Source organism: Clarias gariepinus, chromosome 8 (assembly GCF_024256425.1).
Source record: "Clarias gariepinus isolate MV-2021 ecotype Netherlands chromosome 8, CGAR_prim_01v2, whole genome shotgun sequence".
Lineage (NCBI taxonomy): Eukaryota > Metazoa > Chordata > Actinopteri > Siluriformes > Clariidae > Clarias > Clarias gariepinus.
This window is the reverse complement of record NC_071107.1, coordinates 20,066,798-20,092,482: the sequence shown is the minus strand read 5'-3', so window position 1 is coordinate 20,092,482 and position 25,685 is coordinate 20,066,798. Positions and strand designations below refer to the sequence as shown.

The following is a 25,685-nucleotide window of genomic DNA, read 5'->3' as shown; positions in this document are numbered from 1 at the left end:
TATGGACCCGGTTTTGTTGACAGTAAACGTTAAGTAAATACATAAATAAAATAAAATATATTTATATCTATTTATTTATATATAAAGATTTTTTTGCTATCTACAGATTTGGGACTTTTCCCTTTTTTATAGCATGAGATCACAACTGTGACTATTCAAACAATATTATTACAATATAATTACTATTTATTTAATATTGTGTGACGGGCCCTGAAGGTTTATAAATGCTTGTTGTCTAAACGCTGACATTTTCCTAGTCCAATGAACAGACTACAAATTTTAGCCAATAGGAGCCGCTCTACCATGCTATAAAATAAACGCTCCATCGCAGCCCCTCACTGGAGAGCAGGATAAGTTTGGAGCTCCGTCCACAGCAGGGAGGAATTGGGGAGTTTTGTGTCAAACCCGTCATCTAGTAGTAGTCCACAGGTAAGCTTATGCATTTTTTCCCCAACAGCAACAAAGATAAACACGACAAAATCTAGACAGCAGGTCTACAAATCACTTTACAGTTCCGATTCAGGACGATTTTGATATATATTTCCATCGCATCATGAAGGGCTTGGTTTTGATGAATGAGGACGTAAATTCTCTGACGTAAAAAAAAAAACATAAATTCTTTAGGACTTTTCTGAATATGTGCGTTTGAGACCGAATTAGATGCGTTGCCTGGTGATGATTTATTTGGTTGCTAAGTAGTAGTTTGTGAGGCAGGACACGTACCTTGTGTTCCGCACGGTCTCCTGTCACGTCTCACAGGCTGTACAGTACAATCAGCATGTATTAACTCTACGTACTGTACTACAGCAGCGTTTATGCGTGTTACATTATATCCGTTACAGGATGCGTGTTACATTGACCTTACATGGTAAGAAGTACGTATTTTATATTGGATAAGCACACGGTCACTCCGGTCACTCACTACTTTAATTGAGGTTCTAATTTTATCATTATTATTTTTGCCAAACTAAAATTTCCTTAAACTTTAACAAATGAACATTAGGTTATACCATCGTAATGTGCGTTTACTTTTTATAGCGGTAAACTGTCGACATTACTATTTATTCACCAAAGCCAAGTCCTTGTTCGGACGATTGTGTTATCCGGGTTGTGTGGAAACACTAAGAGATTTTTGTATGGACTCCGCTCTTTGGTGCACTCAGGGAGTCTTAGCCATGCCTTTCGGAAACACTCACAACCAGCTGAAGATGAAGTACTCGTCTGAAGCAGAGTATCCAGACCTGACCAAGCACAACAACCACATGGCCAAAGTGCTCACCCCTGCCATGTACGAGCGTCTACGCAGCAAGCAGACACCCAGTGGCTTTACAGTGGATGATGTGATTCAGACTGGAGTCGATAACCCAGGTAAAGCTGCTTAAATGCCTTGACCTTTGTACAAAGCTAAAAACCATCTGCTCCAAAGCATCACAGTTCAGTCACCGAAAGCACACAATTCATTAGTTCTGTTTTCCTTACTGCAAACATGCCAGGTTTAACCCAATAGGTCAAGCTAATGTATTGATCAGGTGTGTTGGGAGCAGGAACATTACTGGAGTTGGAAACCACGGTCTTGCGTAACATAATCCAAACAGATGTATTTCTAGTATTAAGACCTATGTCCTAGTGGCATCATGTGAAAACACTACAAAACGTTTTTTGGAACTGTATAGGCTTATCCAGACCAGTTGAAGTTGAATATAAATGAATAGTTAAATAGAAATAAAATTCAGATGAGGGCTTGTAATGAGAACATTTTCCGCTAAGGATGAATACCCAGACCTCAGCAAGCACAGCGACCATATGGCCAAGGTTCTGTCTCATGAAATGTGCAGGAAGTTCTGTGACCGTTCCACTGACAACAGCTTCACCATGGATAAAGTCTTGCAAACTGGTGTAGACAACCCTGATAAGAGAATCCTCTTAGGCTAGAATAATTTATGCTGTATACTTTTCATATGTGTTTTCTTTTAAAAGAAAATCAATCAGAAAATTAATCATTATTCAGTCCAGGACTAAATAATTATGTTATGAAGTGTCATCTGCAGATTAGCAAGAAAAATGTGGCTTTTCACTCACAGATTATGTTTGTCTATTAGGGACGTTGTGAAACCCATGTATTTGCATGTAGAGCTGATTTTCAATGTCTCCATCCTAGGTCACCCCTTCATTATGACTGTGGGCTGTGTGGCGGGAGATGAGGAGACCTATGAGGTGTTTAGGGAGCTCCTGGACCCTGTCATTCAGGACAGACATGGTGGATACAAACCCACTGATAAACACAAAACTGACTTGAACCCAGACAACCTCAAGGTATAGTCATGATTTGGTAACTACTGCAATGTGTGCATTCCTCTTAGTTATAGGCTTACATGCTGAAGTATGGAATTATTCACTTTTGTAGGGTGGTGATGACCTGGATCCTAACTACGTGCTGAGTTCTCGTGTGCGAACAGGCAGGAGTATTCGCGGCTTTTGCCTTCCCCCACACTGCAGTCGTGGAGAGAGGAGAGCCATTGAAAAACTTTCAGTGGAAGGTATTGTTCTATAACAGAGCATTGCTCCATCTAGTGGCGATTATTTTAAGACTGTATTCATTTTCTCGCTAGTTATTAACTTAAATAACTCTACAAAACACATGCTTGTTTATATTAAGAGATGTTTGAGACGTAAGTGTGCTATTAAGTGTTCTAGCTAAACATTTCAGAACTTACAGCAAATTAATAAGAATTAAATTCGAAATTGAAGTTATTGTGCTTTACAAGGCCTTTCAACAGTGTAAAACTGAAACTGCCATGAAAACTAAAACTGCTAGACTGTTATTCAAATTAGTATACATTTACCTATTTCCCGTTCATTAACCAACAAACATAAAACCAAAAATTTATCAGGGTATTTTAAGACCTATTGGCTGCAAAAGAACCATAATTATACTACTGTAAACACCTGACATGGATCTAAATGTCAGTACTTCATGGATAATATTAAACCACTAAAACGTTTGTAATTGAAACTTTTTTTTTTACCTGATATGATTAAGGTTTTTAACACATTATGTAGCTATCACCTTTTCCAAAATGCATTGCTTTAAGACAATAATGCATACCAACTGCCGCAAAACTAGCAACTGGGAGATGTTTAAAACATTTCAGACCCTGGACTAAAATGTTCTGTTTTGTAGCTTTAGGTGCCCTGAGTGGAGATCTAAAGGGGAAATACTATGCTCTGAAAAATATGAGTGACGCAGAACAACAGCAGCTGATTGATGACCACTTCCTGTTTGATAAGCCTGTGTCTCCCCTGCTGTTGGCCTCTGGAATGGCCCGTGATTGGCCTGATGCCAGGGGAATATGGTATGTGATGGAGCTCCCACAATACAGCACTAGGAAGGGGTGCCACACTAACACTCACCAATTTGTGTTTGAAGTTTAAGTAAGACACTGCTACCATATGTGACACTAATAATAATTGATTATTGTCACTGAGTGGTGGATAATACAGTATTATGTCTGTTGGCTATTGGAGATTCTTTGCTGCTACCAATAATTAAGACACTAAAAATTATTTTAACTACATGTGACATCATTCTGATAACTACTATAAGCAATAGTACTTGCTAGTGCAGGGGTCCTGGTTTGTACCAGTGGAGTAAAGATGTTCAAATGCTTACCCCTGTTAGTGTTGTGGTAGCGGCATATACACTAATAACTGTGTGCTAGCATTTGTTGTCCCAGTTAAATATCACTCCCAATTCAGAGAATTATGATTGACACTACCTGACCAATAACTTTTGATAATGCTGACCCTTTGTAATAAAAAAGAGTTAAAGAACTTGGTGACCAAGCAGTTGCATTTGATTATAATCCTAACCTTTTAAAATATTTTCAGGCACAATGACAACAAGACATTCCTTGTGTGGGTGAATGAGGAGGATCACTTGCGTGTCATCTCCATGCAGAAAGGTGGCAACATGAAGGAAGTGTTTACTCGTTTCTGCACAGGCCTCACTAAGGTAACCTTTTTGTCAACATGCAGGAGATGGATTATTTCATACAGTTAAAGTAGTTAAGGAATAACTTGGAGTACTTGTTTAGATTGAGGAGCTATTCAAGAAAAAAGGACATGCATTCATGTGGAATGAGCACCTGGGCTACATCCTCACCTGCCCATCTAACCTGGGTACAGGGCTGCGTGGAGGCGTGCATGTCAAACTTCCCAATCTGAGCAAGCACAACAAATTTGAGGAGGTGCTCAAGAGATTACGTCTGCAGAAGCGTGGAACAGGTAACTGTCTGAAGCACACTTCATTGCCCTCTATATGCTTTGGCAATAAATTAGGCAGATGGTTCTGGCACTAATACTGATGCTTGTATTGAATGTCAGGTGGTGTGGACACTGCTGCAGTGGGTGGTGTGTTTGATATCTCAAATGCTGACCGGCTGGGCTTCTCTGAGGTGGAGCTTGTTCAGATGGTGGTAGATGGAGTCAAGCTGCTGGTGGAGATGGAGAAAAAGCTGGAGAAAGGCCAGGCTATTGATGATCTTATACCTGCTCAGAAGTAAATCCAACACCTGTCCTACGTCCTACCCGTCACTTTGTTCTCAATCCATGTTCCACTCCTATGAGATTAATAAAAGAATGTATATTGTATTTAAGACACCTTTAATGTGTTTCAAAAGAATTAAAAGTTCTACCAGTTTACATCCGTTTCGTCTCAAATTGGTGTGGGGGGTGGGTGGGGTTGTGGTGCGCATCACAAAAGACCCATTAAGTCACATGAAGACAAACTGTGTTCTCTGAAATTGTTTAAATAGAATTCTTAATTTAAGCCAACTTATTAATCAGCCTTTATTATTTCTTTTCGAACTTTCCTTGTGTAATAAGCCATAAGCAGGCGTTGAGACACGTGTTTAGTACAGTGTTGGTCTATGACTGTAGTGCAATCACCCGAGTACCTTCATCTGCTTTCCCATAACAAACACAAGTCATTATGCATGTGATGCACTACCAGTCCAAAATTGGACACAGTTTCTAATTCTGGGATATTTTAGATTTTTCTTTCTACATTGTAAAGCAGTGATAAAGGCAACCAAAATCTAAAATGTCCTTTGAACAGTTGATATTGAGATGTGTCTGCTACTTATGCTCTGTAAAGCCTTCATAACAGCTCTAAGCTGAGGTGTAGTTAACTGCTGATTTTTGAACCCGGTAACTCTAAGTGAACTGCAGCAAGGGTAAGATTTTAGTTTTGTCCCCCCCTTCTTCCAGATGAGGCAGGAACATAGGGTGACATATACTGTAAGAGTGGAGACAGAAGCACTCAGACTACATCTTGTGTCAACATTGTAATCTGAAAGAAATCAGTGACTGCAAAGTGTTGTAGGGGAGAGTGTAGCCAGATGACACAGAATGGTGGCGTGTAAAATAACCCTGGTGGTGAGGAAGGTGAAGAGAACAAAAGCAGAGCAGAGGACAAAGTGGTGGAAGCTGAAAAAGGAAGAATGTGTCTTCAGGGAGGAGTTGAGACCGGCTATGGGTGGCAAGGAGGTGCTTTCAGTTGACTGGACAACTACAGGCAATGTAATCAAGGAGACAGGAAGGAGGGTGTATCATCGGGGAAGGGAAAAGTGGACAAGGTGGTGGTGGAACAAGGAAGTACAGAAGTGTACACAGAGGAAAAGGTTAGCAAAGAAGAAGTGGGACACAGAGGACTGAATGTAGTAGACATGAGTACAGAAAGATGCAGCGTAAGGTGAAGGTAGAGGTGGCAAAGGCCAAAAAGAGCATATGAGGACTTGTATTGGATAGTAAGTAGGGGGAAATGGATCTGTAGAAGTTGGCAAGGCAGAGAGATAGAGATGGGAAGGATAAGCAGGTTAAAGTGATTAAAGATAGAGATGGAAATGTACTGACAGATGCCAGGATGGTGATGAGAAGATGGAAGGAGTACTTTAAAGAGTTGATGAATGAGGAAAAATAAAAGAGAACAAAGAGTAGAAGAGGTGACTTGTGGAGCAGGAAGTAGCAAATGTTAGTAAAAGTGAGGTGAGAAGGGCTGTTGGTCCTGATGACATCCCTGTGGAGGTATGGAAGTGCTTAGGAGAGGTGGCAATAGAGTTTCTGACTAGTATGTTTAACAAGATCTTGGAGAGTGAGAGGATGCCAGAGGAATGGATGAGAAGTGTATTGGTTTTTAAGAACAAGGGAGATGTGCAGAGCTGTAGCAATTACAGAGGCATAAAGCTAATGAGCCATACAATGAAGCTTTGGGAAATAGTAGTGGAAGCTAGGTTAAGGGCAGAGGTGAGCATTTGTGAGCAGCAATATGGTTTCATACCTAGAAAGAGTACATCCGATGCAGTATTTGCTTTGAGGATGCTGGTGGAGAAGTACAGAGAAGGTAATAAGTTGCATTGTGTCTTTGTAGATTTTGAGAAAGCGTACGACAGAGTGCCGAGAGAGGAGCTGTGGTGTTGTATGAGGAAGTCTGAATGAAGAAGTATATTAGAGTGGTGCAGGACATGTATGCTGTAAGACAGTGGTGAGATGTGCTGTAGATGTGACAGAAGAGTTCAAGGTGGAGGTGGGTCTGCATCAAGAATCGGCTCTAAGCCCCTTTTTGTTTGCTCTGGTGATGGACAGGACTATGCAGATGACATTAGCGAGAGCATGGAACAGGTGGAGGAAAATTTGGAGAGGTAAGGATATGCTCTTGAAATTAGAGGACTGAAGGTTAGGCGCACCAAGACGGAATACATGTGTGTGAATGAGAGGGACCCAAGTGGAACGGTGAGGATACAGGGAGCAGAGGTACAGAAGGTGCAGGACTTTAAGTATTTAGGGTCAACGGTCCAGAGCAACAGAGGAAGGAGGTGAAGAGGTGGGTACAGGCAGGTTAGACAATTTTTGCATAATTATTTGCAATTGTAAACGTGTATATTGTCTATAATATGCAAAGCAAAACAGCACTAACTCACAGTATAAAGACGGATGAACATCCAGATTTCGCTGGAGTTTTCTGTTCCTTATATCCTTTTTTCTTGTCAAAGTCCTGTTTTCTTTCTTCGTGCAATAAATAGAGTACATTACTGTACATGATTTTTCCACAGGTAAAAAGCATTAATGCAGTGCTTTCGAACATAATATTATAGTATTAAATAGTTATTAATTAAATAATCAATAAATAACATTAATAGTAATTTCTGACAATACAGCAGCCTGATAAATAACTGCACATCGTTAAGCTCTGTTCTGTGTTTTGCCTTTCTCTATCATTTTCGCTCTTGTGCTGTGCCACCTGATATTCCCCCTCGGTCAGTGGCTAGTATGTTAAACTGGACGAACTTCCGACCCGTGTCCCGAAAAATAAAAAAATAAAAGCCTACATTTGTTAATGATATGGCATGAAAAACATATAAGTTATATGTAGATATTTTAAGTGAAATTAAATCCAGTGTTAAACACACTCGATTATATTTTACCACAAGTAGGGAATATTATAACGAGAAAACAGCTGAATACCTTTATCTTTTTTCTGCCTCCAATTCGAAATTCGGACACTAACGGCTATGAACTTTTTCTTATTCGACCAGCATCAAACCACTTCTCCACGGGTTGTAAAACTCCTGGCAAAAAGTATGAAATCGCCACTCTGGGTAAATGATAATTCAATTGTTTAATTGTGTAGGGGAAAAAACTAATTACAGACATGCCACAAAACTATTATAACATTCCAACCCTGCTGTATAAACTTAGATATGCGCTTTTCCCCCCCTGCTTAGCCCAGTGACCTGAGGTGATGTCCTCTAGCCCACTCCCTCCCCATCTCCAACTTCAACAAACTAAATACTAGAATGTTCTGAACCTTTGCCGTTGTTTGCCTGTGCGCTCAGTGCCGCTGCCGATAAGACGCCACGCCGGGTCTGACCAGTGAGTCGGCCGCCTGTTAGCCGATAATTGAACTCTGTGACATTTAACACCAAACATTTGCCAGAAATCAACGTTGCCATAACAACGATGTCAAACAGGGAAATTATTACGTTGAGCCTTATTATCGGGCCTGGGTCACCGTAACGACATCCACAACAGAATACAAAACTAAGAATTTATTCAGGAGTAATAACACGTACGTTTTTATTGCAAGGTAGGAAACCTGCACTTTATTACACTGTATTATTGCATTCTAAGGTGAGGTCTGGGTGGGTTCGGATTGACTTGCCGTGCGGACCTGATCCGGACAGGAGTTCGGACTTTGAGAATGCCTTGGTTATATCTTCCTGATGTGCATTTAACTTTTATAGTCGATATTATTATTTATTCAGTAAAACCAAGTCCTGATTAGAACGATTGTGGTATCCGGGTTGTGTGCAAACAGAAACAGATTTTTTTATGGACCTTAGTGCACTCAGGGAGTATCAGCCATGCCTTTCGGAAACACTCACAACCAGCTGAAGATGAAGTACTCGTCTAAAGCAGAGTATCCTGACCTGAGCAAGCACAACAACCACATGGCCAAAGTGCTCACCCCTGCCATGTACAAGAGCCTATGCAGCAAACAGACACCCAGTGGCTTTAGGTTGGATGATGTGATTCAGACTGGAGTCGATAACCCAGGTAAAGCTGCTTAAATGCCTTTTACCCATGTACAAAGCTGAAACCATCTGCCCCAAAGCATCACAGTTTAGTCGCTGAAAGCATACAATTTATTAGTTCTGTTTCTGACAACAAACCAGGTTCAACTCAACAGGTCAAGCTCATGGTATTGATCAGGCATGTTAGGAGCAGCGAAATTACTGAAGTTATTTTTATTATAAACATTTTAACTTATTTTAGTATTAAAGACCAATGTTCTGGTGGCATCATGTACAAACACTTCAAATATTTTAAGTTGCTGATATACCTTATATAGTTTCTTGAGAATTACTTACTTTCCCACCCATATGTACAACCATCATGGGCATGTACATAGAAACATATATTATGTTTGAAAGAGAGAGAAATTCTCTGCTAAGGATAAACCTCAACACATATGGCCAAGGTCCTGACACTGGAAATGTACAAGAATTTCTGTGACCGTTCCACTGGCATTCACAGCCATTCACACTGATGTAGACAATCTTAATAAAAGAACACTATCAGGCTAAAAGAAGTTATGCTGTTCTTATATAACGAAGTAAATGGTTTTACAATCACAAATCATGTTTTTTACATACTGTATTAATGATATAGGACCTTGTGAAAATCCTTGTATTTGCATGTAGAGCTGATTTTTAATGTCTCCATCCTAGGTCACCCTTTCATTATGACTGTGGGCTGTGTGGCAGGAGACGAAGAGACCTATGAGGTGTTTAAGGAGCTCCTGGACCGTGTCATTAAGGACAGACATGGTGGATACAAACCCACTGATAAACACAAAACTGACCTGAACCCAGACAACTTAAAGGTATAGTCATGATCTGCCAACTGCTGCAATGTGTCTGTGTCTGTTCCACTTAATTATGGGCTTTACAGGCTAAAGTATGGAATTATGCACTTTTGTAGGGTGGTGATGACCTGGATCCCAAGTACGTGCTGAGTTCTCGCGTGCGAACAGGAAGGAGTATTCGTGGCTTTTGCCTGCCCCCACACTGCAGTCGTGGAGAGAGGAGAGCTATTGAAAAACTTTCAGTGGACGGTATTGTTCTATATGAGAACATGTCACCATCTAGTGATCATTATTGTAACAACCTTCATTTTCATGAATCGTCAATATTGCCTTAAATAACTCAGTACAAATAATTCACGTGTTTCACACCTGAAAATTCATCAGAGTATATTACGATATATTGTTTGCAGAACAATCATCAGCTAAAAATTTGCTTCTGATTACTACCCCAGACACAAGATGTAGAAAAAAATACAGTATTATTTACAGTGCTTTAAGACAGTAATGCATATCAATTGCTGCCCAACTAGCAAATCGAAGATGTTTAAAATTAACCATGTACTGAAATGGTCTCTGTTTTGTAGCTTTAGGTGCCCTGAGTGGAGATCTAAAGGGGAAATACTATGCTCTGAAAAATATGAGTGAGACAGAACAACAGCAGCTGATCGATGACCACTTCCTGTTTGACAAGCCTGTGTCTCCCCTGCTGTTGGCCTCTGGAATGGCCCGTGATTGGCCTGATGCCAGGGGAATATGGTATGTGATGGAGCTCCCACAATACAGCACTAGTGAAGGGGTTCCACACGAGTACTATGATTTAAGTTATATAAAATTCAATATTTCATGCTCTGGAGTATATAAACATCTGTGATGGCAAAGCACTTTTTAAATGAATGTAAAAATGTATCTATTTGTAATAAAATTGTTTACTGAGAGTACTGAATTAAATATACAGTATAGTCTTGATAATATCTGCATAATACAGTATTTTAGCTATACAGTATTTATTCAAATAATTAAATCGGTCACAAAATAAAACTTTATATGTTGCATACAAAGCAACACATTAATCGCATTTAAGGGCATTTTGTGTAAATTTCAGTGAGACACGGATACTATTTGTGACACTAATACTAATCGAATATTGCGAGTGGTGGATAATACAGTATTATGTCTGTGAGCGAGTGGTAATATTGTGCTTCACGGTTTCTTACAGTATGTAACTGAATCCTTTGCTGCTGCCAATAATAAATACATTAAAATCTATTTTAATTAAATGTAAATTCACCTTGATAACCACTATAAACACTAGTACATACCAGTACTGAAGCAGAAGTCCTTGTTTCTACCCGTGGACATTTATGGTTCTTATGGGAAAAAGACATGCTTTAGCATTAATTTATAAATTCCTTAACTGCTAGTTGCGACCCCTGTGAATGTGAATAGTGTTAACAATTTTGGAGCTACATTTATAAATAAAGTAAAGATGCCGAAATGCTTATTTGAACTTTGTTAATGTTGTGGTAGTCACATACAGTGGCAAAAATAACTATTTAATCCTCTGCAGATTTTGTAAGTTTGCCCACTTACAAAGAAATGATGAATCCATCATTTATATCATCTATTTATTATAAAGAATAGAGACAGAATATCAATCAAAAATCCAGAAAAAAACATTATATAAATGGTATAAATTGAGTTGCATTTTAGTAAATAAACTAAGTATTTAATCCCCTATCAAGCAACAATAGTTCTGGCTCTCACAGACTATGTGGTACACAGATTACATTTAAGAAGGTGCTCCAAACATGACTCATTATGTATATAAAAGTCACCTGTCCACAGAATCTCTATCTTCCATTCAAACCTCGCCAACATGAGCAAGACCAAAGAGCTGTCAAAGGGTGTCTGAGACAAGATTGTATATCTGCACAAGGCTGGAATGGGCTACAAGACCATCAGCAAGAAACTGGGTGAGAAGAAGACTGTTGGAGCGATTTTTCACAAATGGAAGAAATACAAAATAACCATCAATCGCCCTCGGTCTGGCACTCCATGCTAAATTTTACCTCATGGGGTAAGGATGATCATTAAAAAAAAGTAAGGGATCACCCCAGAACTCCACAGGAGGTGCTTGTGAATGATCTCAAGGCAGATGGGACCACAAACTAACCATTGGTACACAATACTGTACCACGACCATGGATTGAAATGCTTCAGTGCTGCAAGGCATCAACTCAACTGACCATTGTTTGGAGGAAGAAAAATGTTGAACACATCCCTACAGCCAAGCACAGAGGTGGGAACATCATGCTTTGTGCCTAGTTCTCTGCTAAAGATTTAGGCCTTACTGCATTGAGGGACCATGGATGGGCCCATGTATGGTAAGACTTTGGACGAGAACCCTCTTCATGGATGGATTTTCTCAGCATAACAATGACACAAAACATACCACCAAGGCAACAAAGAAGTGGCTTAAAAAGAACATTAAGGTCATGAAGTGGCCTAGCCAGTCTCCAGACCTTAATCCCACAGAAAATTCATGGAAGGAGCTGAAACTTTGAGTTGCCAAGCGACGGGCAAGAAACCTTAACGATTTAGTGAAGATCTGTAAAGGAGAGTGGACCATAATCCCTCCTGAGATGTGTGCAAACCTGATAACCAACTCAAAGAAACATCTTACCTCTGTGTTTATCAACAAGAGTTTCTCCATGAAGTACTCCGTTAAGTTTTGCTTGAGGATCAAATACGTATTTTCTTCATTGAAATGCAAATAATTTTATATTGCTTGTATCATGATTTGTCTAGATTTTTGGTAGATTTTTTAAAACCTCTATCCTTTATAATAAACCTATAGTAATTATAGACCCTTAATTTTTTTTGTAAATGGAAAACTTAATAATTCAAAATTAATTGTTAATTAAATTTAATTGTTAATTCAATTAATTATCTCAGTTATTTTCCTTGCTGTATACACTAATGACTGTGTGTGCTAGCAATTGTTGTCCAAGTTTAGTGGTCATGTTGAATATTATAACCCTGTAATTTTTTTTTATAAAAAAATTGGGCTTATAGAATCTGTTGACCAAGCAGTTCCATCTGATGATAACCATAATTTAAAAAATGTTTTCAGGCATAATGACAACAAGACATTCCTTGTGTGGGTGAATGAGGAGGATCACTTGCGTGTCATCTCCATGCAGAAAGGTGGCAACATGAAGAAAGTGTTTACTCGTTTCTGCACAGGCCTCACCAAGGTAACCTTCTTGTCAACATGCAGTAGATTATTTTATACAGTTAAAGTACAAGAAAGTTAAGAAATAACCTAAAGTGTACTTAATTGTTCAGATTGAGGAGCTATTCAAGAAAAAGGGACATGAATTTATGTGGAATGAGCATCTGGGCTACATCCTCACCTGCCCATCTAACCTGGGTACAGGACTGCGTGCAGGCGTGCATGTCAAACTTCCCAATCTGAGCAAACACAACAAATTTGAGGAGGTGCTCAAGAAATTACGCCTGCAGAAGCGTGGAACAGGTAACTGTTACAGACGACCCATATAAAAAAAAAGCAACCATTTGTCTGAAGTACACATTGCTGCCCTCTATATGCTTTGGCAATAAATTAAGCTGATTGTTCCGGCATTAATAATGATGCCTGTATTCAATATGTCAGGTGGTGTGGACACTGCTGCAGTGGGTGGTGTGTTTGATATCTCTAATGCTGACCGGCTGGGCTTCTCTGAGGTGCAGCTTGTTCAGATGGTGGTAGATGGAGTCAAGTTGTTGGTGGAGATGGAGAAAAAGCTGGAGAAAGGCCAGGCCATTGATGACCTTATACCCACTTGTCAGATTTTAAAGAGTGGAGCAGACAAGACATATTTGCAGAAGTTAAGAGATTTCATGAAAAAACACAAATGAACAAAACTGGATAAAAAGTGCAAAAATCCCAAACAGCAATACTTAACGGAAAGGTTAAACCAGAATAACAGATTAGAGTAGGTCAGAATAAATTTATTAGATTAGATGTGAGACAAAGACCACAGGAGCGGAGGCCATTCATAACACACAGTGAGAGTTCAGGTAAGGCCAATTAGGCCACCAAGCGCCATCCAGAGATTATTCCTGACATAACCGCCCCTTTAAAGGCACTACTATGGTGTGTCACCCCGAAGGTCCTTGACAAACTCCCCAAATCTTTTGTTGGGACACAGAGGCTGTGGTGCGTGTCTCTTGGACTTACTGTGTTCTTGCCACAGACCTGTGACATGGCGTTTTTGAGCTTCTTGGACAGTGGAGCAAGAACAATATTCTCACTCCCGGAGGTGGAGCAAACACAGATTCTTTAAACCCAGGAGGCGCAGCAAACTCTAACCCAGAAGGCAGAGCAAACAGTCTTTGAACCCAGGGGGCAGAGCTGACAGGACATCCTTAAACCCGTGAGGCAGAGCAGATAAAACCCTTAAACATGGTGGGGCAGAGCAAACACAGTTCTCGAATCCGGGCAGCGGAGTGAGCATGATGTGTCCACAGCCATGTGGTCGAAGAAGTGAATCAATCTCCTAATTCTAACAAAATCAGCAGTATATCCTCTGCACCAGAAAAGCTTTTAAACTAGTCAGAAAAGGTGGAGTGTGCCGGCTGAGACAGGGTCAGGCACAACTCAGGAGGCTTAGCCATAGCAGGCGTGGCTAATGGCTTTCTGAAGGTGACGCAGGGCTTTCTGAACACATCTTGGGGTTTTCCAGGCTCCCTGGAATCAAAATATTGTTCTTAGATCTAGACGTTTCAGGGGAGACATGTAAACAAGGGCTTTACCAGGGCAAACAGGGCTGACAGGGACAACCTTAAGAAAACTTAATTGGCTGATACTGGGTACTAGAGGTCGCTTGGTTGCGCTGCTTTGAGGAATGCAGGCATGGCATATTTGCAGATGTTATGTCATTTAATGATAAAATTCAAATAAACAAAACTGGATTCAAAAGTACAAAAATTAAAACAGCAATACTTAACAGAATAGCTCAAACAAGAATAAACTTAGATCAGAACAAGTGGGAATAAACTCACCTGGAAGATAAGATGCAAGAAAAAAAAGCACCTGGACAAGCTGAGCTGAGGCCCTTTATAAAACACACAAACAGGGTTCAGGTGAGGTTAATTAGGACAAATCACTGAAATGTCCTTTGGAAACTGTACTCTGGGAGCCAATAAGTGTCCAACCCCCAGTGTACAGCATTTATAAAAAAAAGAAATAAAAGCGCTCTCCAGGGACTATCCCTGCCACTGCTCAAAAGTCAATCCAGCAATTATCCTACCTCACTTGTTCTGAATCCCCTTTTCATTTTCAATCTTTTTGTTTGTTTTGTCCCAAATGTTGAGAGGGATTGAAGCCATCACAAATAGCCACATTAAATAGCATGGACGACCTTTGTTTTCTAAAAATGTTTTATGTACAGTAGTAAGCCCTCAGCAGTCACTAAGTGTAGTGCAATCCCCTCTGTACACACTCACCTGTGCCCTGCTTTCCCATAAAAAGCTCAATGATTTAAATCATGCGTGTGATACAAACACATACACTATCAGTAAAACGTTTGGACGCACCTTCTAATTTCATGGTCGTTCCTGATTTTAGTTTCTTTCTACATTGTAAAGAAAGGGTGAGGTAAACCAAAATATGCAACAATATCCTTTCAACAGTTGATGGTGATTTTGAGGTATGTCTGTCACTTATGATCTGTAAAAATTGTGCTATTAATTAGTGATTTTTGAAGCTGGTAACTCTAAACCTCTCATGCGCAGCAGAGGTATATTTTGTCCTTTTTTGGATAGGCTTAATCAAAGTCAGTTTCAGAACTGCTGACCTTAATGGCCTAAAATAACAACCGTTGGTTGCTGTTATTAATTAATTGCATAATTCCATATGTGTTTAAAAAAAAAATATATATATATTTCATAGTTTTAAAATCCCCACTGTTGGTCTAGTATGTAGAAAATAAATCACTTAACAAAAAAAATTAATTAAAAGGATCTTTTCACTGGATCTTTTCCTACTTACAATAGGAAAGGATAACTTATGATTTAGTAATATAGACTGAAAGAACAATTAAATACAATCTGTCATGTACACATGTTTTAATATAATCGATAACTTCTGGCAATTACAAGTAGCCTTTAAAATATTAGAGCTTTTGGGATAAGGAGCATGGCAACAATGTATCTGAATCAAAAGTCAATGAAAGCATTATTTACACTTGGGTGATGGGTATAAAATAAATAATATGTGCTTCACTTCAGTCTCTCAGCATTCACATGGTGTAAAATAAACTCAAACTTTTCAGCTGAATCACATTCGAGTACAAACACTGGTCTTGAGGTGGTGGCTGCTCTAAACACAACACTGTCTAAAAAGGAATAAAATATTTCTGGTTTTACGCTTTCAGGCCATAACATGGCAATCTTCACTCTGTCAGGGATATGGAGTGTGTCTCCAGTGCTTGTTATAAACCAAAAGATTATTATTTACTGTGTTTAGCAAGTGACAAATTGCTTTTATTATAGTAATGTTAAAGTGTATAGTTTTGAAATACAGTGGTTGGGTAAAAAAACGAATTTGCAAACTGTTACTTGTGATTGTACAGGTTTAAAAAGACAGTCCAAAGGTCAAAGACAGTCCAAATACACACACTGTTCAAAGTGGGAGTACAGTTGCCCACAAGTTACAGTTAAATTAAGTTTCTTGCTGTTGCTAAAATTTACTGTTCATTATTTACATGTTCTTGTGTAGAGCTGAATAACGGACTGTTACCACAAAAAGCTACAATTTCTTTTTTCAAATTTTCTTTTGATTAGATGTGTTACTCCTTGGCAGACTTGCTATAAAACGTGCATGCTTTCAAAGATTAAAATTTTTTATAGGATACTGCATTTTTGTGTTGAATTTTGAATGTTTGAGGCCACATTTGTACACTGTATTTTTGTACACTGTATCTTTATTGCACTTTTGAGGAGCAAAAGCAAAAACATTTTTTCAGCAAACAAAATTTCATCCATCTAAATAAATGCTTAGAAAGTGTGGTCAGAGTAAATAGCAAATGCATATAACCCTAAAATATTCCTCAAATTAATGTCTGTGGAAAATCAAGTAAGTAACTGAATAAACTTACAGAGAATAAAAAATAATTAGGAATGGTAAGAAATGAAGAATGGGACAAAAAAAAAAGTATTCAAAATTTATACCTGAAGAAATTATGCAACTAACAGACTACATGCATTTCATGTACTGAATAATGAACACCTGACAAACAGTGAACAAAAATAGCCACAAAATATGCCCAAATTAGTGGCTGGGGCAAACCAAGTTAATGACTAAGTAAACTTATAATTTTATAGGCATTTATTAAAAAGAAAAAAACTGAATAAAAAAACAGAACCAGTGAATCAGAGAACAACCAGTAAATACAAACAACTAGGAATTTAAAATTAATAAAGAATTTCGGTATTTAAAACTAGACACTTGAAAATTTTTTGCGTCTATCTAAAATGTTAATGTGTGTGTGGTGCGGGTGAATGACAGGGTTCACTCAAAAGTACTATAAACTCCCCTTAAAGTCCATAAGTTTCTTAAGCAGACTGGCAACACAGGTGGTGACTGTTTGTTTTTCTGGGGCCCCTTCCCCATCCGCTTCGACCGGACTCATCCTCCCATGCTGCCCTTTTCAGGATTCATCCCAAAAAGCCACCTAAACCACAGTTTTTTAGAATTAGTATGGAGGAAAATAGTTCCTTACTAAAATAAAATAAATATAAGAAAGTATATTCTTGTATGAACAACATTTCCCTTTCATGTTAATTTAGGTATAGGTCATTTATTTTTGTAGGAGTCACATGTAAACCCATATATAAACATGGTTCAGAAAATGTAGTCCTGGGTAAAAGCTGGTGTGCCAATAATTATTATTGCTTTTGTGTCTAAAAATATAACCAAAATTATGGTAGGTCTAAGTATTAAACAAATACAGCCAGAACTACATTTGATGTCCACACAAGCAACATGGGAACACAAGTCAAACTGGACAGTCCTCGGGCATGAAAAAGAATCTCAACTCAGAAATTTTACTAACAAGAAAATATCCACCACAATAAAATGTCAATTAGCCTTATTTACCACAAAAATTACATTACGGTACAAACAAGCAACACTAAATCTCTGAACACAAATGATTGTTCTTACTTAATTCTTTGATTGTACAAATTGTTCCTATTTAAGGACAAAAATATTCCTAAGAATTCGATCATCAAACCGATCAACAACGTGGATAGATGCAAATAAAAATAAAGCCACAACACTAGCAAAAAGAAAAACTATACTCAGACTAAAGTTACGTAAAAAAAATAAAAAAAAGCTTATCCACATTTGCAAGCACAATGGCACCGAAATAAATATGTTGTCTACGTTGCAGGTTTTGGAATTAATAAAAAGATTTTAAAACTTGTATTAGTAAACAAGCTGCAGATGATTTCAGCGTGCCACAGAGAATTCAATGTGATTTCATTGCAACGGTGTTTAAAGGCTTACTTTTGCAAAAGAGCATACAAGTATATCATAAAACTTGTTGAATTAAACTGTAATCGGAAGAATATCTGAATCAGAAAGCCAGCTCCACTGCACAGGGATTTAATTGGCATGTTATTAATAACTAAAAGGGACGAATAAAATATTTACACTTACAACATCACTCTAAAAAATTATTCTGTGGCCTTGTAAATTTCACAGTTATAAAAAAGTTATGTTACCTTAATAAAATCTCTAAAAGTCACATACATGATTGTTTGAGTTAGACAAATCAAAATAAATGCCTAAAAAAACAATTATTCATTTTGTCTTACATTTACACTATAATTTAAGTTTACTTTACTAGTAAAAATCAGTATTTGACTAACTGAATTATATTTTTAACATGCACTTAATATTTTTTGATACATTTCAATCAAAATATCTGATATCAAGAACTACAATTATAAATTATTCCAACTCAATATTCTTTATTTTTAACAACAAAAACTTAAATAATTGAGTAAATTGCCCTGTGCAAGTGCTCATGGGAAGTCTGGTGTAACATCAGAGACAAGAAGGCTGTGAAGATGTGAAAATGGACATGAAGCACCTGGAACATTCCTTACAAATCCTGGTGAGTAAACAGCTAACACAAGTTACTGTAATAATGACTCTGTCTGCCTGCACACACAACTTTATAGGGTGTGAGTTACTGTTCTGAATCCTGCCACAGCCGAGCTCCAGAGCTAACGATAGCTAGCAACAGGCCAGTCCTGGGGTTCAGTGTGATTTAGCTTGTTTGTTCCAACCACCAAACTGCTCAGCTAAAGTGCGTTTAATACAGACACTTAAGATCTGGTGTAAAAGGAGAGATTTAACACCGAGCAGCAGCGCGTGCATGTCCGGGTTTTTTCCGGGTTTCTCGGTGTAAACGGCGGCGGTTGTGCCGCAATATTTGAATTTCTCCCGCCAAATGCAGTGATTTTGCGCAGCCAACCACCACTGTGGCGAGGATATAAAACTAGCATGTTCAAATACAGTAATTCCCGCATGTGTACCGGTCCACCTCACACACTGAACCGCGAGTCTGCTCGGTCACTCCGACACTTTAAGGAGGAAACTCAGAACAAATCCGGTTTAAACAGCAGAAATGAGGTGCAGTGTCCGGGTTCTGGCAGTGTTTTATCCGTTACTGTATATGAGTATTTTTATCATGATTAAACACTGAGCACGCAGCGGCAGATGTTATAAAATAAATGTGCTAAGTACTGTACTAGTAACTAAAGCTATGAAATATAAAGATTTAGTGAAAATACAATATTTCTCTCAGAATTAGATTTGGGAGAAAGTAATATGAAATTTAAATATTGAAGTGAAACATTATGTATGTTCTGATATGTAAGTAAAAGAACCTAAAACTGATTGATTTTGTGTTTGTGTGTTTGTGTGAAACATGTTATATATTTTCTATATCTCTTTCACAGCACCAACACCACTAATGAAGAGAAGTTGAATGGAGATAAAACAGGAGGTAAATGTCAAGTTTTTTAAATGTTACAGAAGTATTAAATGTGTAACCATTGAATCAAAGATAGAAATAGACTATTAGTCCAAAAAGTATGTATTTGAACGGAAGTACTATTTTACCAGTCTGGTAGACTTTATATTAACAGTCACACTTATATTTACTTGTATACTATTGTTCCTTTTTCAGGTGCCAGCTTATGGGATGGCGGTGTAAGCTCTGCACATTTGTCGTATCATCAAAAGGAATTCCGATCATTACCGAGTGAAGCATGGTACTGTTGGTCATGGATATTTAGTGTCCTGTCTTCATTTAGACTGTCATTGCTTCTTTAAGACATGAGAAGGTCTGCACACACATTTGTATGGATCCCACAGTTTGCAGGAAACTGAAGTGAAGGTGTGCAATCTTTCAGATGTAAAATGTGACTCATTAGATTATAATACAAAAGTCTACTTCCCATGTGTTAACTGTATAATACTTGTGGCAGGAGTATTGTTTCTGAGACTGTTTACTAATAACATAAATTCAGCTCTTTGTTTATGATCTTGTTACGTGTCATTTGCAAAGTAAACCAGGTTGAGTTTAGACTTCATGTCTTGTCAAATTTGGCGAATAAATGTTTAATTAAAATGAAAATGTGTGTATTGTTTCTTTCATTCAGTTAAAATATTTAGTAAATGTAGCACATTTGTTTATTAAATAATAGTATAATTTTCAGTATCTTCTACCTTCCATTTCAATTATATCTACTCAATTATTTTACTCATTTTCACTTTTCATTAACTTCTAATTTTCATTACATTTACTCAATTTTGTACATCATTGTACTAAATATAGTTATTCAGGTCTACTTAATTTTTTTACTGACTTGTACTCAATTCATGAAGTATATTTTACATGATTTTTATATTTTTTTTATATTTACTCAATATTTTTAAGTGTAAAAATGTTTCACCAAAAAAATTGAGTACAGCACAGTTTTATTTTTTAGAGTGATCCACGAACATCACAGTTATTTATACAAATATTTGCAGTTGTATATTGTCTATAATGTGCGAAGCAAAACGGCACTCATCTATTAACTCACAGTAAGAAGACGGATGAGCATCCAGATGTGTTCGCTGCAGTTTTCTGTTCTCCCAAATCCTGTGAAGTCCTGTTTTCTTTCTTCGTGCAATAAATACGGTAAAATGCTGTTAAATTTTGTTTACGTGATTTTACCACAGGTAAAAAAGCAATGCATTGCTTTTGAACGTGACATGATTATTGAAATGTTGCTTTAAATTAACAACAATTTTAACAGTACAGGCTAAGCCTAGTCTGATAAATGGCAGTCAGCAGTAAATCAGCAGTAAACCTTGCCACACAAAGGTGTGATCGCTGGACGAGGTACTGACGTTTTCTTGCATATTTGGGTCCGTGACATCGTCACTGCACAGGTGACGTAATTTACACGGATCGACGATTCTGTTGCGCTAAAGACCAAAAGCTCGCCATGCTTGCCATTGCCATGACAACGATGCCAAACTGGAAAATTATTACGTTACGCCTTATTATCGGGCCAGGGTCGCCGTAAAGATCTCCAAACAGACTACAAAACTAACACCTTATTCGGGAGTAATAACACGTTTTTATTTCAAGGTAGGAAACATACACTTTCTTACATTATATTATTGCATTCCTAATGTGAGTTATGGACTGGGTTATACATTCCTAATAGGCATTTAATTATTATAGCGTAAACCGTCAACGTAATTATTTAATTAACAAAACCAAGCCCTTGTTCGGACGATTGTGTTATCCGGGTTGTGTGGAAACACTAAGAGATTTTTGTATGGACTTTGGTGAACTCAGGATGCCTTTCGGAAACACTCACAATCTGCTGAAGATGAAGTATTCAGCTGAAGCAGAGTATCCAGACCTGACCAAGCACAACAACCACATGGCCAAAGTGCTCACCCTTGCCATGTACGAGCGTCTACGCAGCAAGCAGACACCCAGTGGCTTTACAGTGGATGATGTGATTCAGACTGGAGTCGATAACCCAGGTAAAGCTGCTTAAATGCCATTTACCATCTGCTCCGAAGTTCAGTCACCGAAAGAGCACAACTCATTAGTTCTGTTTCCCTTACTGCCAACAAGCCAGGTTTAACCCAATAGGTCATGCTTATGGTATTGATCAGGCGAGTTGGGAGAAGGGAAATAACTGGAGTTGGAAACCATGGTCTTGCATAACATAATCAAAACAGATTTGTTTCTAAAGTGTCCTGGTGTCATCATGTACAAACACTACAAATTGGTTTGGAACGGTATCTAGACTTATTCAGACTAGTTTCAGTTGATGAATCTAAATTAATAATCCAAAACAAAATATATTTGCAAGCAACGATGAGCGTGCAGAAGCACCTGCTTTCCGGTGCACCACACATCCTGTGTGATTTTTGAGTATGTTAAGACCTCCAAAAAGCCCTGGATGCTGAAAATAACATCACACTGTGATGTCACTCAATATGATGTCACTTAGGAAGTTACTAGCCAATTTACAGCATATGTTTAATATACTAAATATATCACTTACTGAGCTTGTTAAGGTTACCATTATGACATAAATTGTGTAACCATATAATAATATGTAACTAAGTGGGTTCTTAGCATTTTTTGCCATAAATTTAATGCTATTTGAGAAACAAAAATCCCTTCACAATTTTCTATCCTATCATTTACCATCCAAATCATATGGGGCTGCATTGATGGCGATCATATAAATCCCCTAGAAGGAGTGTATAAAAATCCATTGGGTGCATTTTGCAGAGAACCCAAAATAACTGACTTCCTGCTGGGTAGAATCCATTGACTTGCATAGCGAAAATTGTTCAGCTTTAGGAGATCTAGAAGTGTACTGAGCTTCACGCGCATACTTGCAAGTGGGTATTAGCTATGCAGCTATGCCCAGGGAATATACTTTCAGAAGTCCTAACGATAGCAGTTTCCAAACTGTGTGATGATTTTCATGGATTTTTGAGCATTTTAATCCCTTCAAAGGGCTCCAGGTGAATGGGAAAAAAATCCTTGGTTGATGTCATAGTGCTTGTGCCTTGATAAAAGGCATACTGCACAGTGACTTTGCTGAGTAAAAAAAATATAGGGGTTGTGTACAGGGTCTATTTACAGCTCTCCAAAAGCAGTAGTTTTGCAGGTGGAAACTTATTGTAATATATTAACATAATTTTCTCTTTGTATAAATCCTGGATTGCTTTTCTGTGTAGATTGTATTCCTGTGTCTTGTCATATTTATTAGTTTAACATTTGAAAAATCAGCTCATAATGAGGAAATATTCTCTGCTAAGGATAAATATCTAGACCTCAGCCAGCACAACAACCATATGGACAATGTTCTGTTTCTGAAAATGTACAAGACGTTCGGTGACCGTTCCTCTGGTAACAGCTTCACCGTGGATAAAGACATTCAAACTGGTGTAGGCAAGCCTGATAAAATGCTTGTGGGCTAAAATAAGTTATGCACATGACGTGAATTGGAGGAAACCTGTTCAATTGGGTAAAAGATCTTTGAAAGGAAGAACTATTCAGGTGAAGATAGCACAACAGAGGTGTAGTCAGAGTAATGCAGGGTAAGGCAGAAAGAAATCCCCCCCCCGCACTCAAACCAGAAATGTACACAGGGGGAGCCACGACTGAACCTCTAGTTCTTAAATAAGGAAGTGAATCAGAGTACATGACTGAATAATATCTTTAGTGAAGTCTTAAATAAGAGAATATGGCTTTCCAGTCATAAATAATGTTTATTGCATATTGGTGATATGGGACCTTGTGAGAAGAATGAGTAGAAACTTGTACCTGAATGTAGAGCTGATTTTCGATGTCTCCATCCTAGGTCACCCCTTCATTATGACTGTGGGCTGTGTGGCGGGAGATGAGGAGACCTATGAGGAGTTTAAGGAGCTCCTGGACCCTATCATTAAGGACAGACATGGTGGATACAAACCCACTGATAAACACAAAACTGACCTGAACCCAGACAACCTCAAGGTATAGTCATGATTTGGAAACTACTACAATATGTGCATTCCTCTTAGTTATAGACTTACATGCTGAAGTATGGAATTATTCACTTTTGTAGGGTGGTGATGACCTGGATCCTAACTACGTGCTGAGTTCTCGTGTGCGAACAGGCAGGAGTATTCGCGGCTTTTGCCTTCCCCCACACTGCAGTCGTGGAGAGAGGAGAGCCATTGAAAAACTTTCAGTGGAAGGTATTGTTCTAAATACTACGTTTTTATTGTTGCCAGTTAATTGCTTTAAATAACCCTGTACAAATAATTCACATGTTGCACACTTGCTTGTTTAAATTAAGGAATGGTTGGGAGGGAAGTATGCAAGTGATGATTTAAAACCTTTTAGAAGTTAAACTGAATTAGTAAGAATCAAATGTGAAATTTAAGTTGTTGCGCTCTACAAGGCCTTTCCACAGTGATTATCTGAAATTTCTATGAATACTAAATAAACAAATTGCTAAATTGTAATTTGTCTACTTTCCATTTCATTAACCCATAAACATGAACCTATAAATTCATCAGGGTATGTTAAGACCTATTGTTTGCACAACAACCATAAGCTAAAAAATTGCTTCTGATTGCTACCCCAGAGTTTGCTGATTTCCCCCAATATAAAATTGATTATTCAACAGAAATAATCTATCATAGTCCTTTTTAAACATATTGTGATATTTAAGCTACAGAATCTTATCACTCCTTCCCAAATGCAGTTATCGTCTTCGCTTTAAGACAGTTATTTACAGTAATGCATATCAACTGCTGCACAACTCAAATGTTTAAAATTGACCATGAACACCGTTTTGTAGCTTTAGGTGCCCTGAGTGGAGATCTAAAGGGGAAATACTATGCTCTGAAAAATATGAGTGACGCAGAACAGCAGCAGCTGATTGATGACCACTTCCTGTTTGACAAGCCTGTGTCTCCCCTGCTGTTGGCCTCTGGAATGGCCCGTGATTGGCCGGATGCCAGGGGAATATGGTATGTGATGGAGCTCCCACAATACAACACTAGTGAAGGGGTTCCACACGAGTACTATGATTTAAATTGTATAAAAATCAATATTTGATCATGTGTGTTTTTGAACATCTGTCATGGCAGTTCAAAAAGCATTTTAAAAAGAATGTAAAAATTCATCAATCTATTTGTAATAAAATTAAGTTAATGTTTACTGAATTAAGTACAGTTCTGCATCATATTTTTATTACCTATACATTATTTATGCAAATAATTCAATTGGTCACAAAATAAAACTGTATATGGTGAATATAAAGCAACACATTAAATGTATTTAAGAGCAATTTGTGTTTAACATTGACCTGAAGCACAGATACTATATGTGACACTAATACTAATTGAATATTGCCACTAAGTGGGGAATAATACAGTATTACGTCTGTTAGCTTTAGAATTATTACTGTAATACAAAATACAGAGTGTATATTTAACTGAATTATTTGCCACTACCAATAATAAAGATGATAAAATGAATATATTGTAGCTTCATGTAATGTCACCTTCATGACTACTATGAACACTAGTACTTCCCAGTACTGAAGTCAAGGGACTTTTATGGTTCACTCTATATTTATGGTTTTCATGGAAAATAGGCAGGCTCTTGCATCAGTTCTTAAATTCCTATTTAGATTACTAAATGTCACCCCTTGTTAATGCGAGTAGTTTTAGACAGTTTTAGAGCTAGATTTATAAATAGAGTAAGGATGTTCAAGTGCTTAACTGTTGTGTTCTGGTAGTTCCATATACACTAATAATTGTGTGTGCTAGCATTTGTTGTCCCAGTTTAGTGATCGTGTTGAATATTTAGAGAACTGATATCATTGATGACCAAGATCAAACTTGAGCCTATAAGTTTTGATGACCCTATCATCCAAGTAGTTCCATCTGATGATAATCATAACTTTTTATATGTTTTTCAGGCACAATGACAACAAGACATTCCTTGTGTGGGTGAATGAGGAAGATCACTTGCGTGTCATCTCCATGCAGCAAGGTGGCAACATGAAGGAAGTGTTTACTCGTTTCTGCACAGGCCTCTCCAAGGTAACCTCCTTATTAACATTCAGGAGCTATATTATTTCATACAGTTAA

At 37.9% G+C, this 25,685-nt stretch overlaps 3 protein-coding genes across 5 annotated transcripts in view; all 3 read left to right on the top strand.

Annotated features, from left to right (window-relative positions):
• The first annotated feature begins 324 nt into the window (after nucleotides 1–324).
• Nucleotides 325–25,685, top strand: part of LOC128528810 (creatine kinase B-type-like) — a 42,175-nt gene continuing 16,814 nt past the window's right edge. Inside the window, exons 1-6 of one of the 3 annotated variants that reach the window (XM_053501960.1) lie at nucleotides 21,053–21,147; nucleotides 21,361–21,554; nucleotides 23,399–23,553; nucleotides 23,645–23,777; nucleotides 24,386–24,557; nucleotides 25,514–25,637. In XM_053501960.1, coding sequence (XP_053357935.1) covers nucleotides 21,362–21,554; nucleotides 23,399–23,553; nucleotides 23,645–23,777; nucleotides 24,386–24,557; nucleotides 25,514–25,637 — 777 coding nt within the window. In that variant the 5' untranslated portion in view covers nucleotides 21,053–21,147; nucleotide 21,361. Of the gene's footprint in view, nucleotides 430–21,052; nucleotides 21,148–21,360; nucleotides 21,555–23,398; nucleotides 23,554–23,644; nucleotides 23,778–24,385; nucleotides 24,558–25,513; nucleotides 25,638–25,685 lie in introns of those variants that run through there. The other 2 variants (XM_053501959.1, XM_053501958.1) reach the window with 2 other exon arrangements.
• On the top strand, nucleotides 329–4,701 carry LOC128528812 (creatine kinase B-type). The gene is made up of 8 exons (XM_053501961.1): nucleotides 329–429; nucleotides 1,164–1,368; nucleotides 2,159–2,313; nucleotides 2,405–2,537; nucleotides 3,182–3,353; nucleotides 3,889–4,012; nucleotides 4,095–4,284; nucleotides 4,384–4,701. The coding sequence occupies exons 2-8, from the start codon at nucleotides 1,176–1,178 to the stop codon at nucleotides 4,560–4,562; spliced, it is 1,146 nt and encodes a 381-aa protein (XP_053357936.1). The 5' UTR covers nucleotides 329–429; nucleotides 1,164–1,175; the 3' UTR covers nucleotides 4,563–4,701.
• On the top strand, nucleotides 8,400–13,792 carry LOC128528809 (creatine kinase B-type-like). Its single transcript, XM_053501957.1, has 7 exons — nucleotides 8,400–8,613; nucleotides 9,288–9,442; nucleotides 9,541–9,673; nucleotides 10,009–10,180; nucleotides 12,558–12,681; nucleotides 12,773–12,962; nucleotides 13,101–13,792. The coding sequence occupies exons 1-7, from the start codon at nucleotides 8,421–8,423 to the stop codon at nucleotides 13,343–13,345; spliced, it is 1,212 nt and encodes a 403-aa protein (XP_053357932.1). The 5' UTR covers nucleotides 8,400–8,420; the 3' UTR covers nucleotides 13,346–13,792.

Excerpts from the sequence above, each read along its gene's own strand:
- LOC128528812 (XM_053501961.1), top strand. The coding sequence starts at position 1,176 with ATGCCTTTCGGAAACACTCACAACCAGCTGAAGATGAAGTACTCGTCT. Across the intron at positions 2,314-2,404 it reads TGAACCCAGACAACCTCAAG|GGTGGTGATGACCTGGATCC; the intron begins GTATAGTCATGA and ends TCACTTTTGTAG. Across the intron at positions 4,285-4,383 it reads TCTGCAGAAGCGTGGAACAG|GTGGTGTGGACACTGCTGCA; the intron begins GTAACTGTCTGA and ends ATTGAATGTCAG.
- LOC128528809 (XM_053501957.1), top strand. The coding sequence starts at position 8,421 with ATGCCTTTCGGAAACACTCACAACCAGCTGAAGATGAAGTACTCGTCT. Across the intron at positions 8,614-9,287 it reads GACTGGAGTCGATAACCCAG|GTCACCCTTTCATTATGACT; the intron begins GTAAAGCTGCTT and ends TCTCCATCCTAG. Across the intron at positions 12,682-12,772 it reads TCTGCACAGGCCTCACCAAG|ATTGAGGAGCTATTCAAGAA; the intron begins GTAACCTTCTTG and ends TTAATTGTTCAG.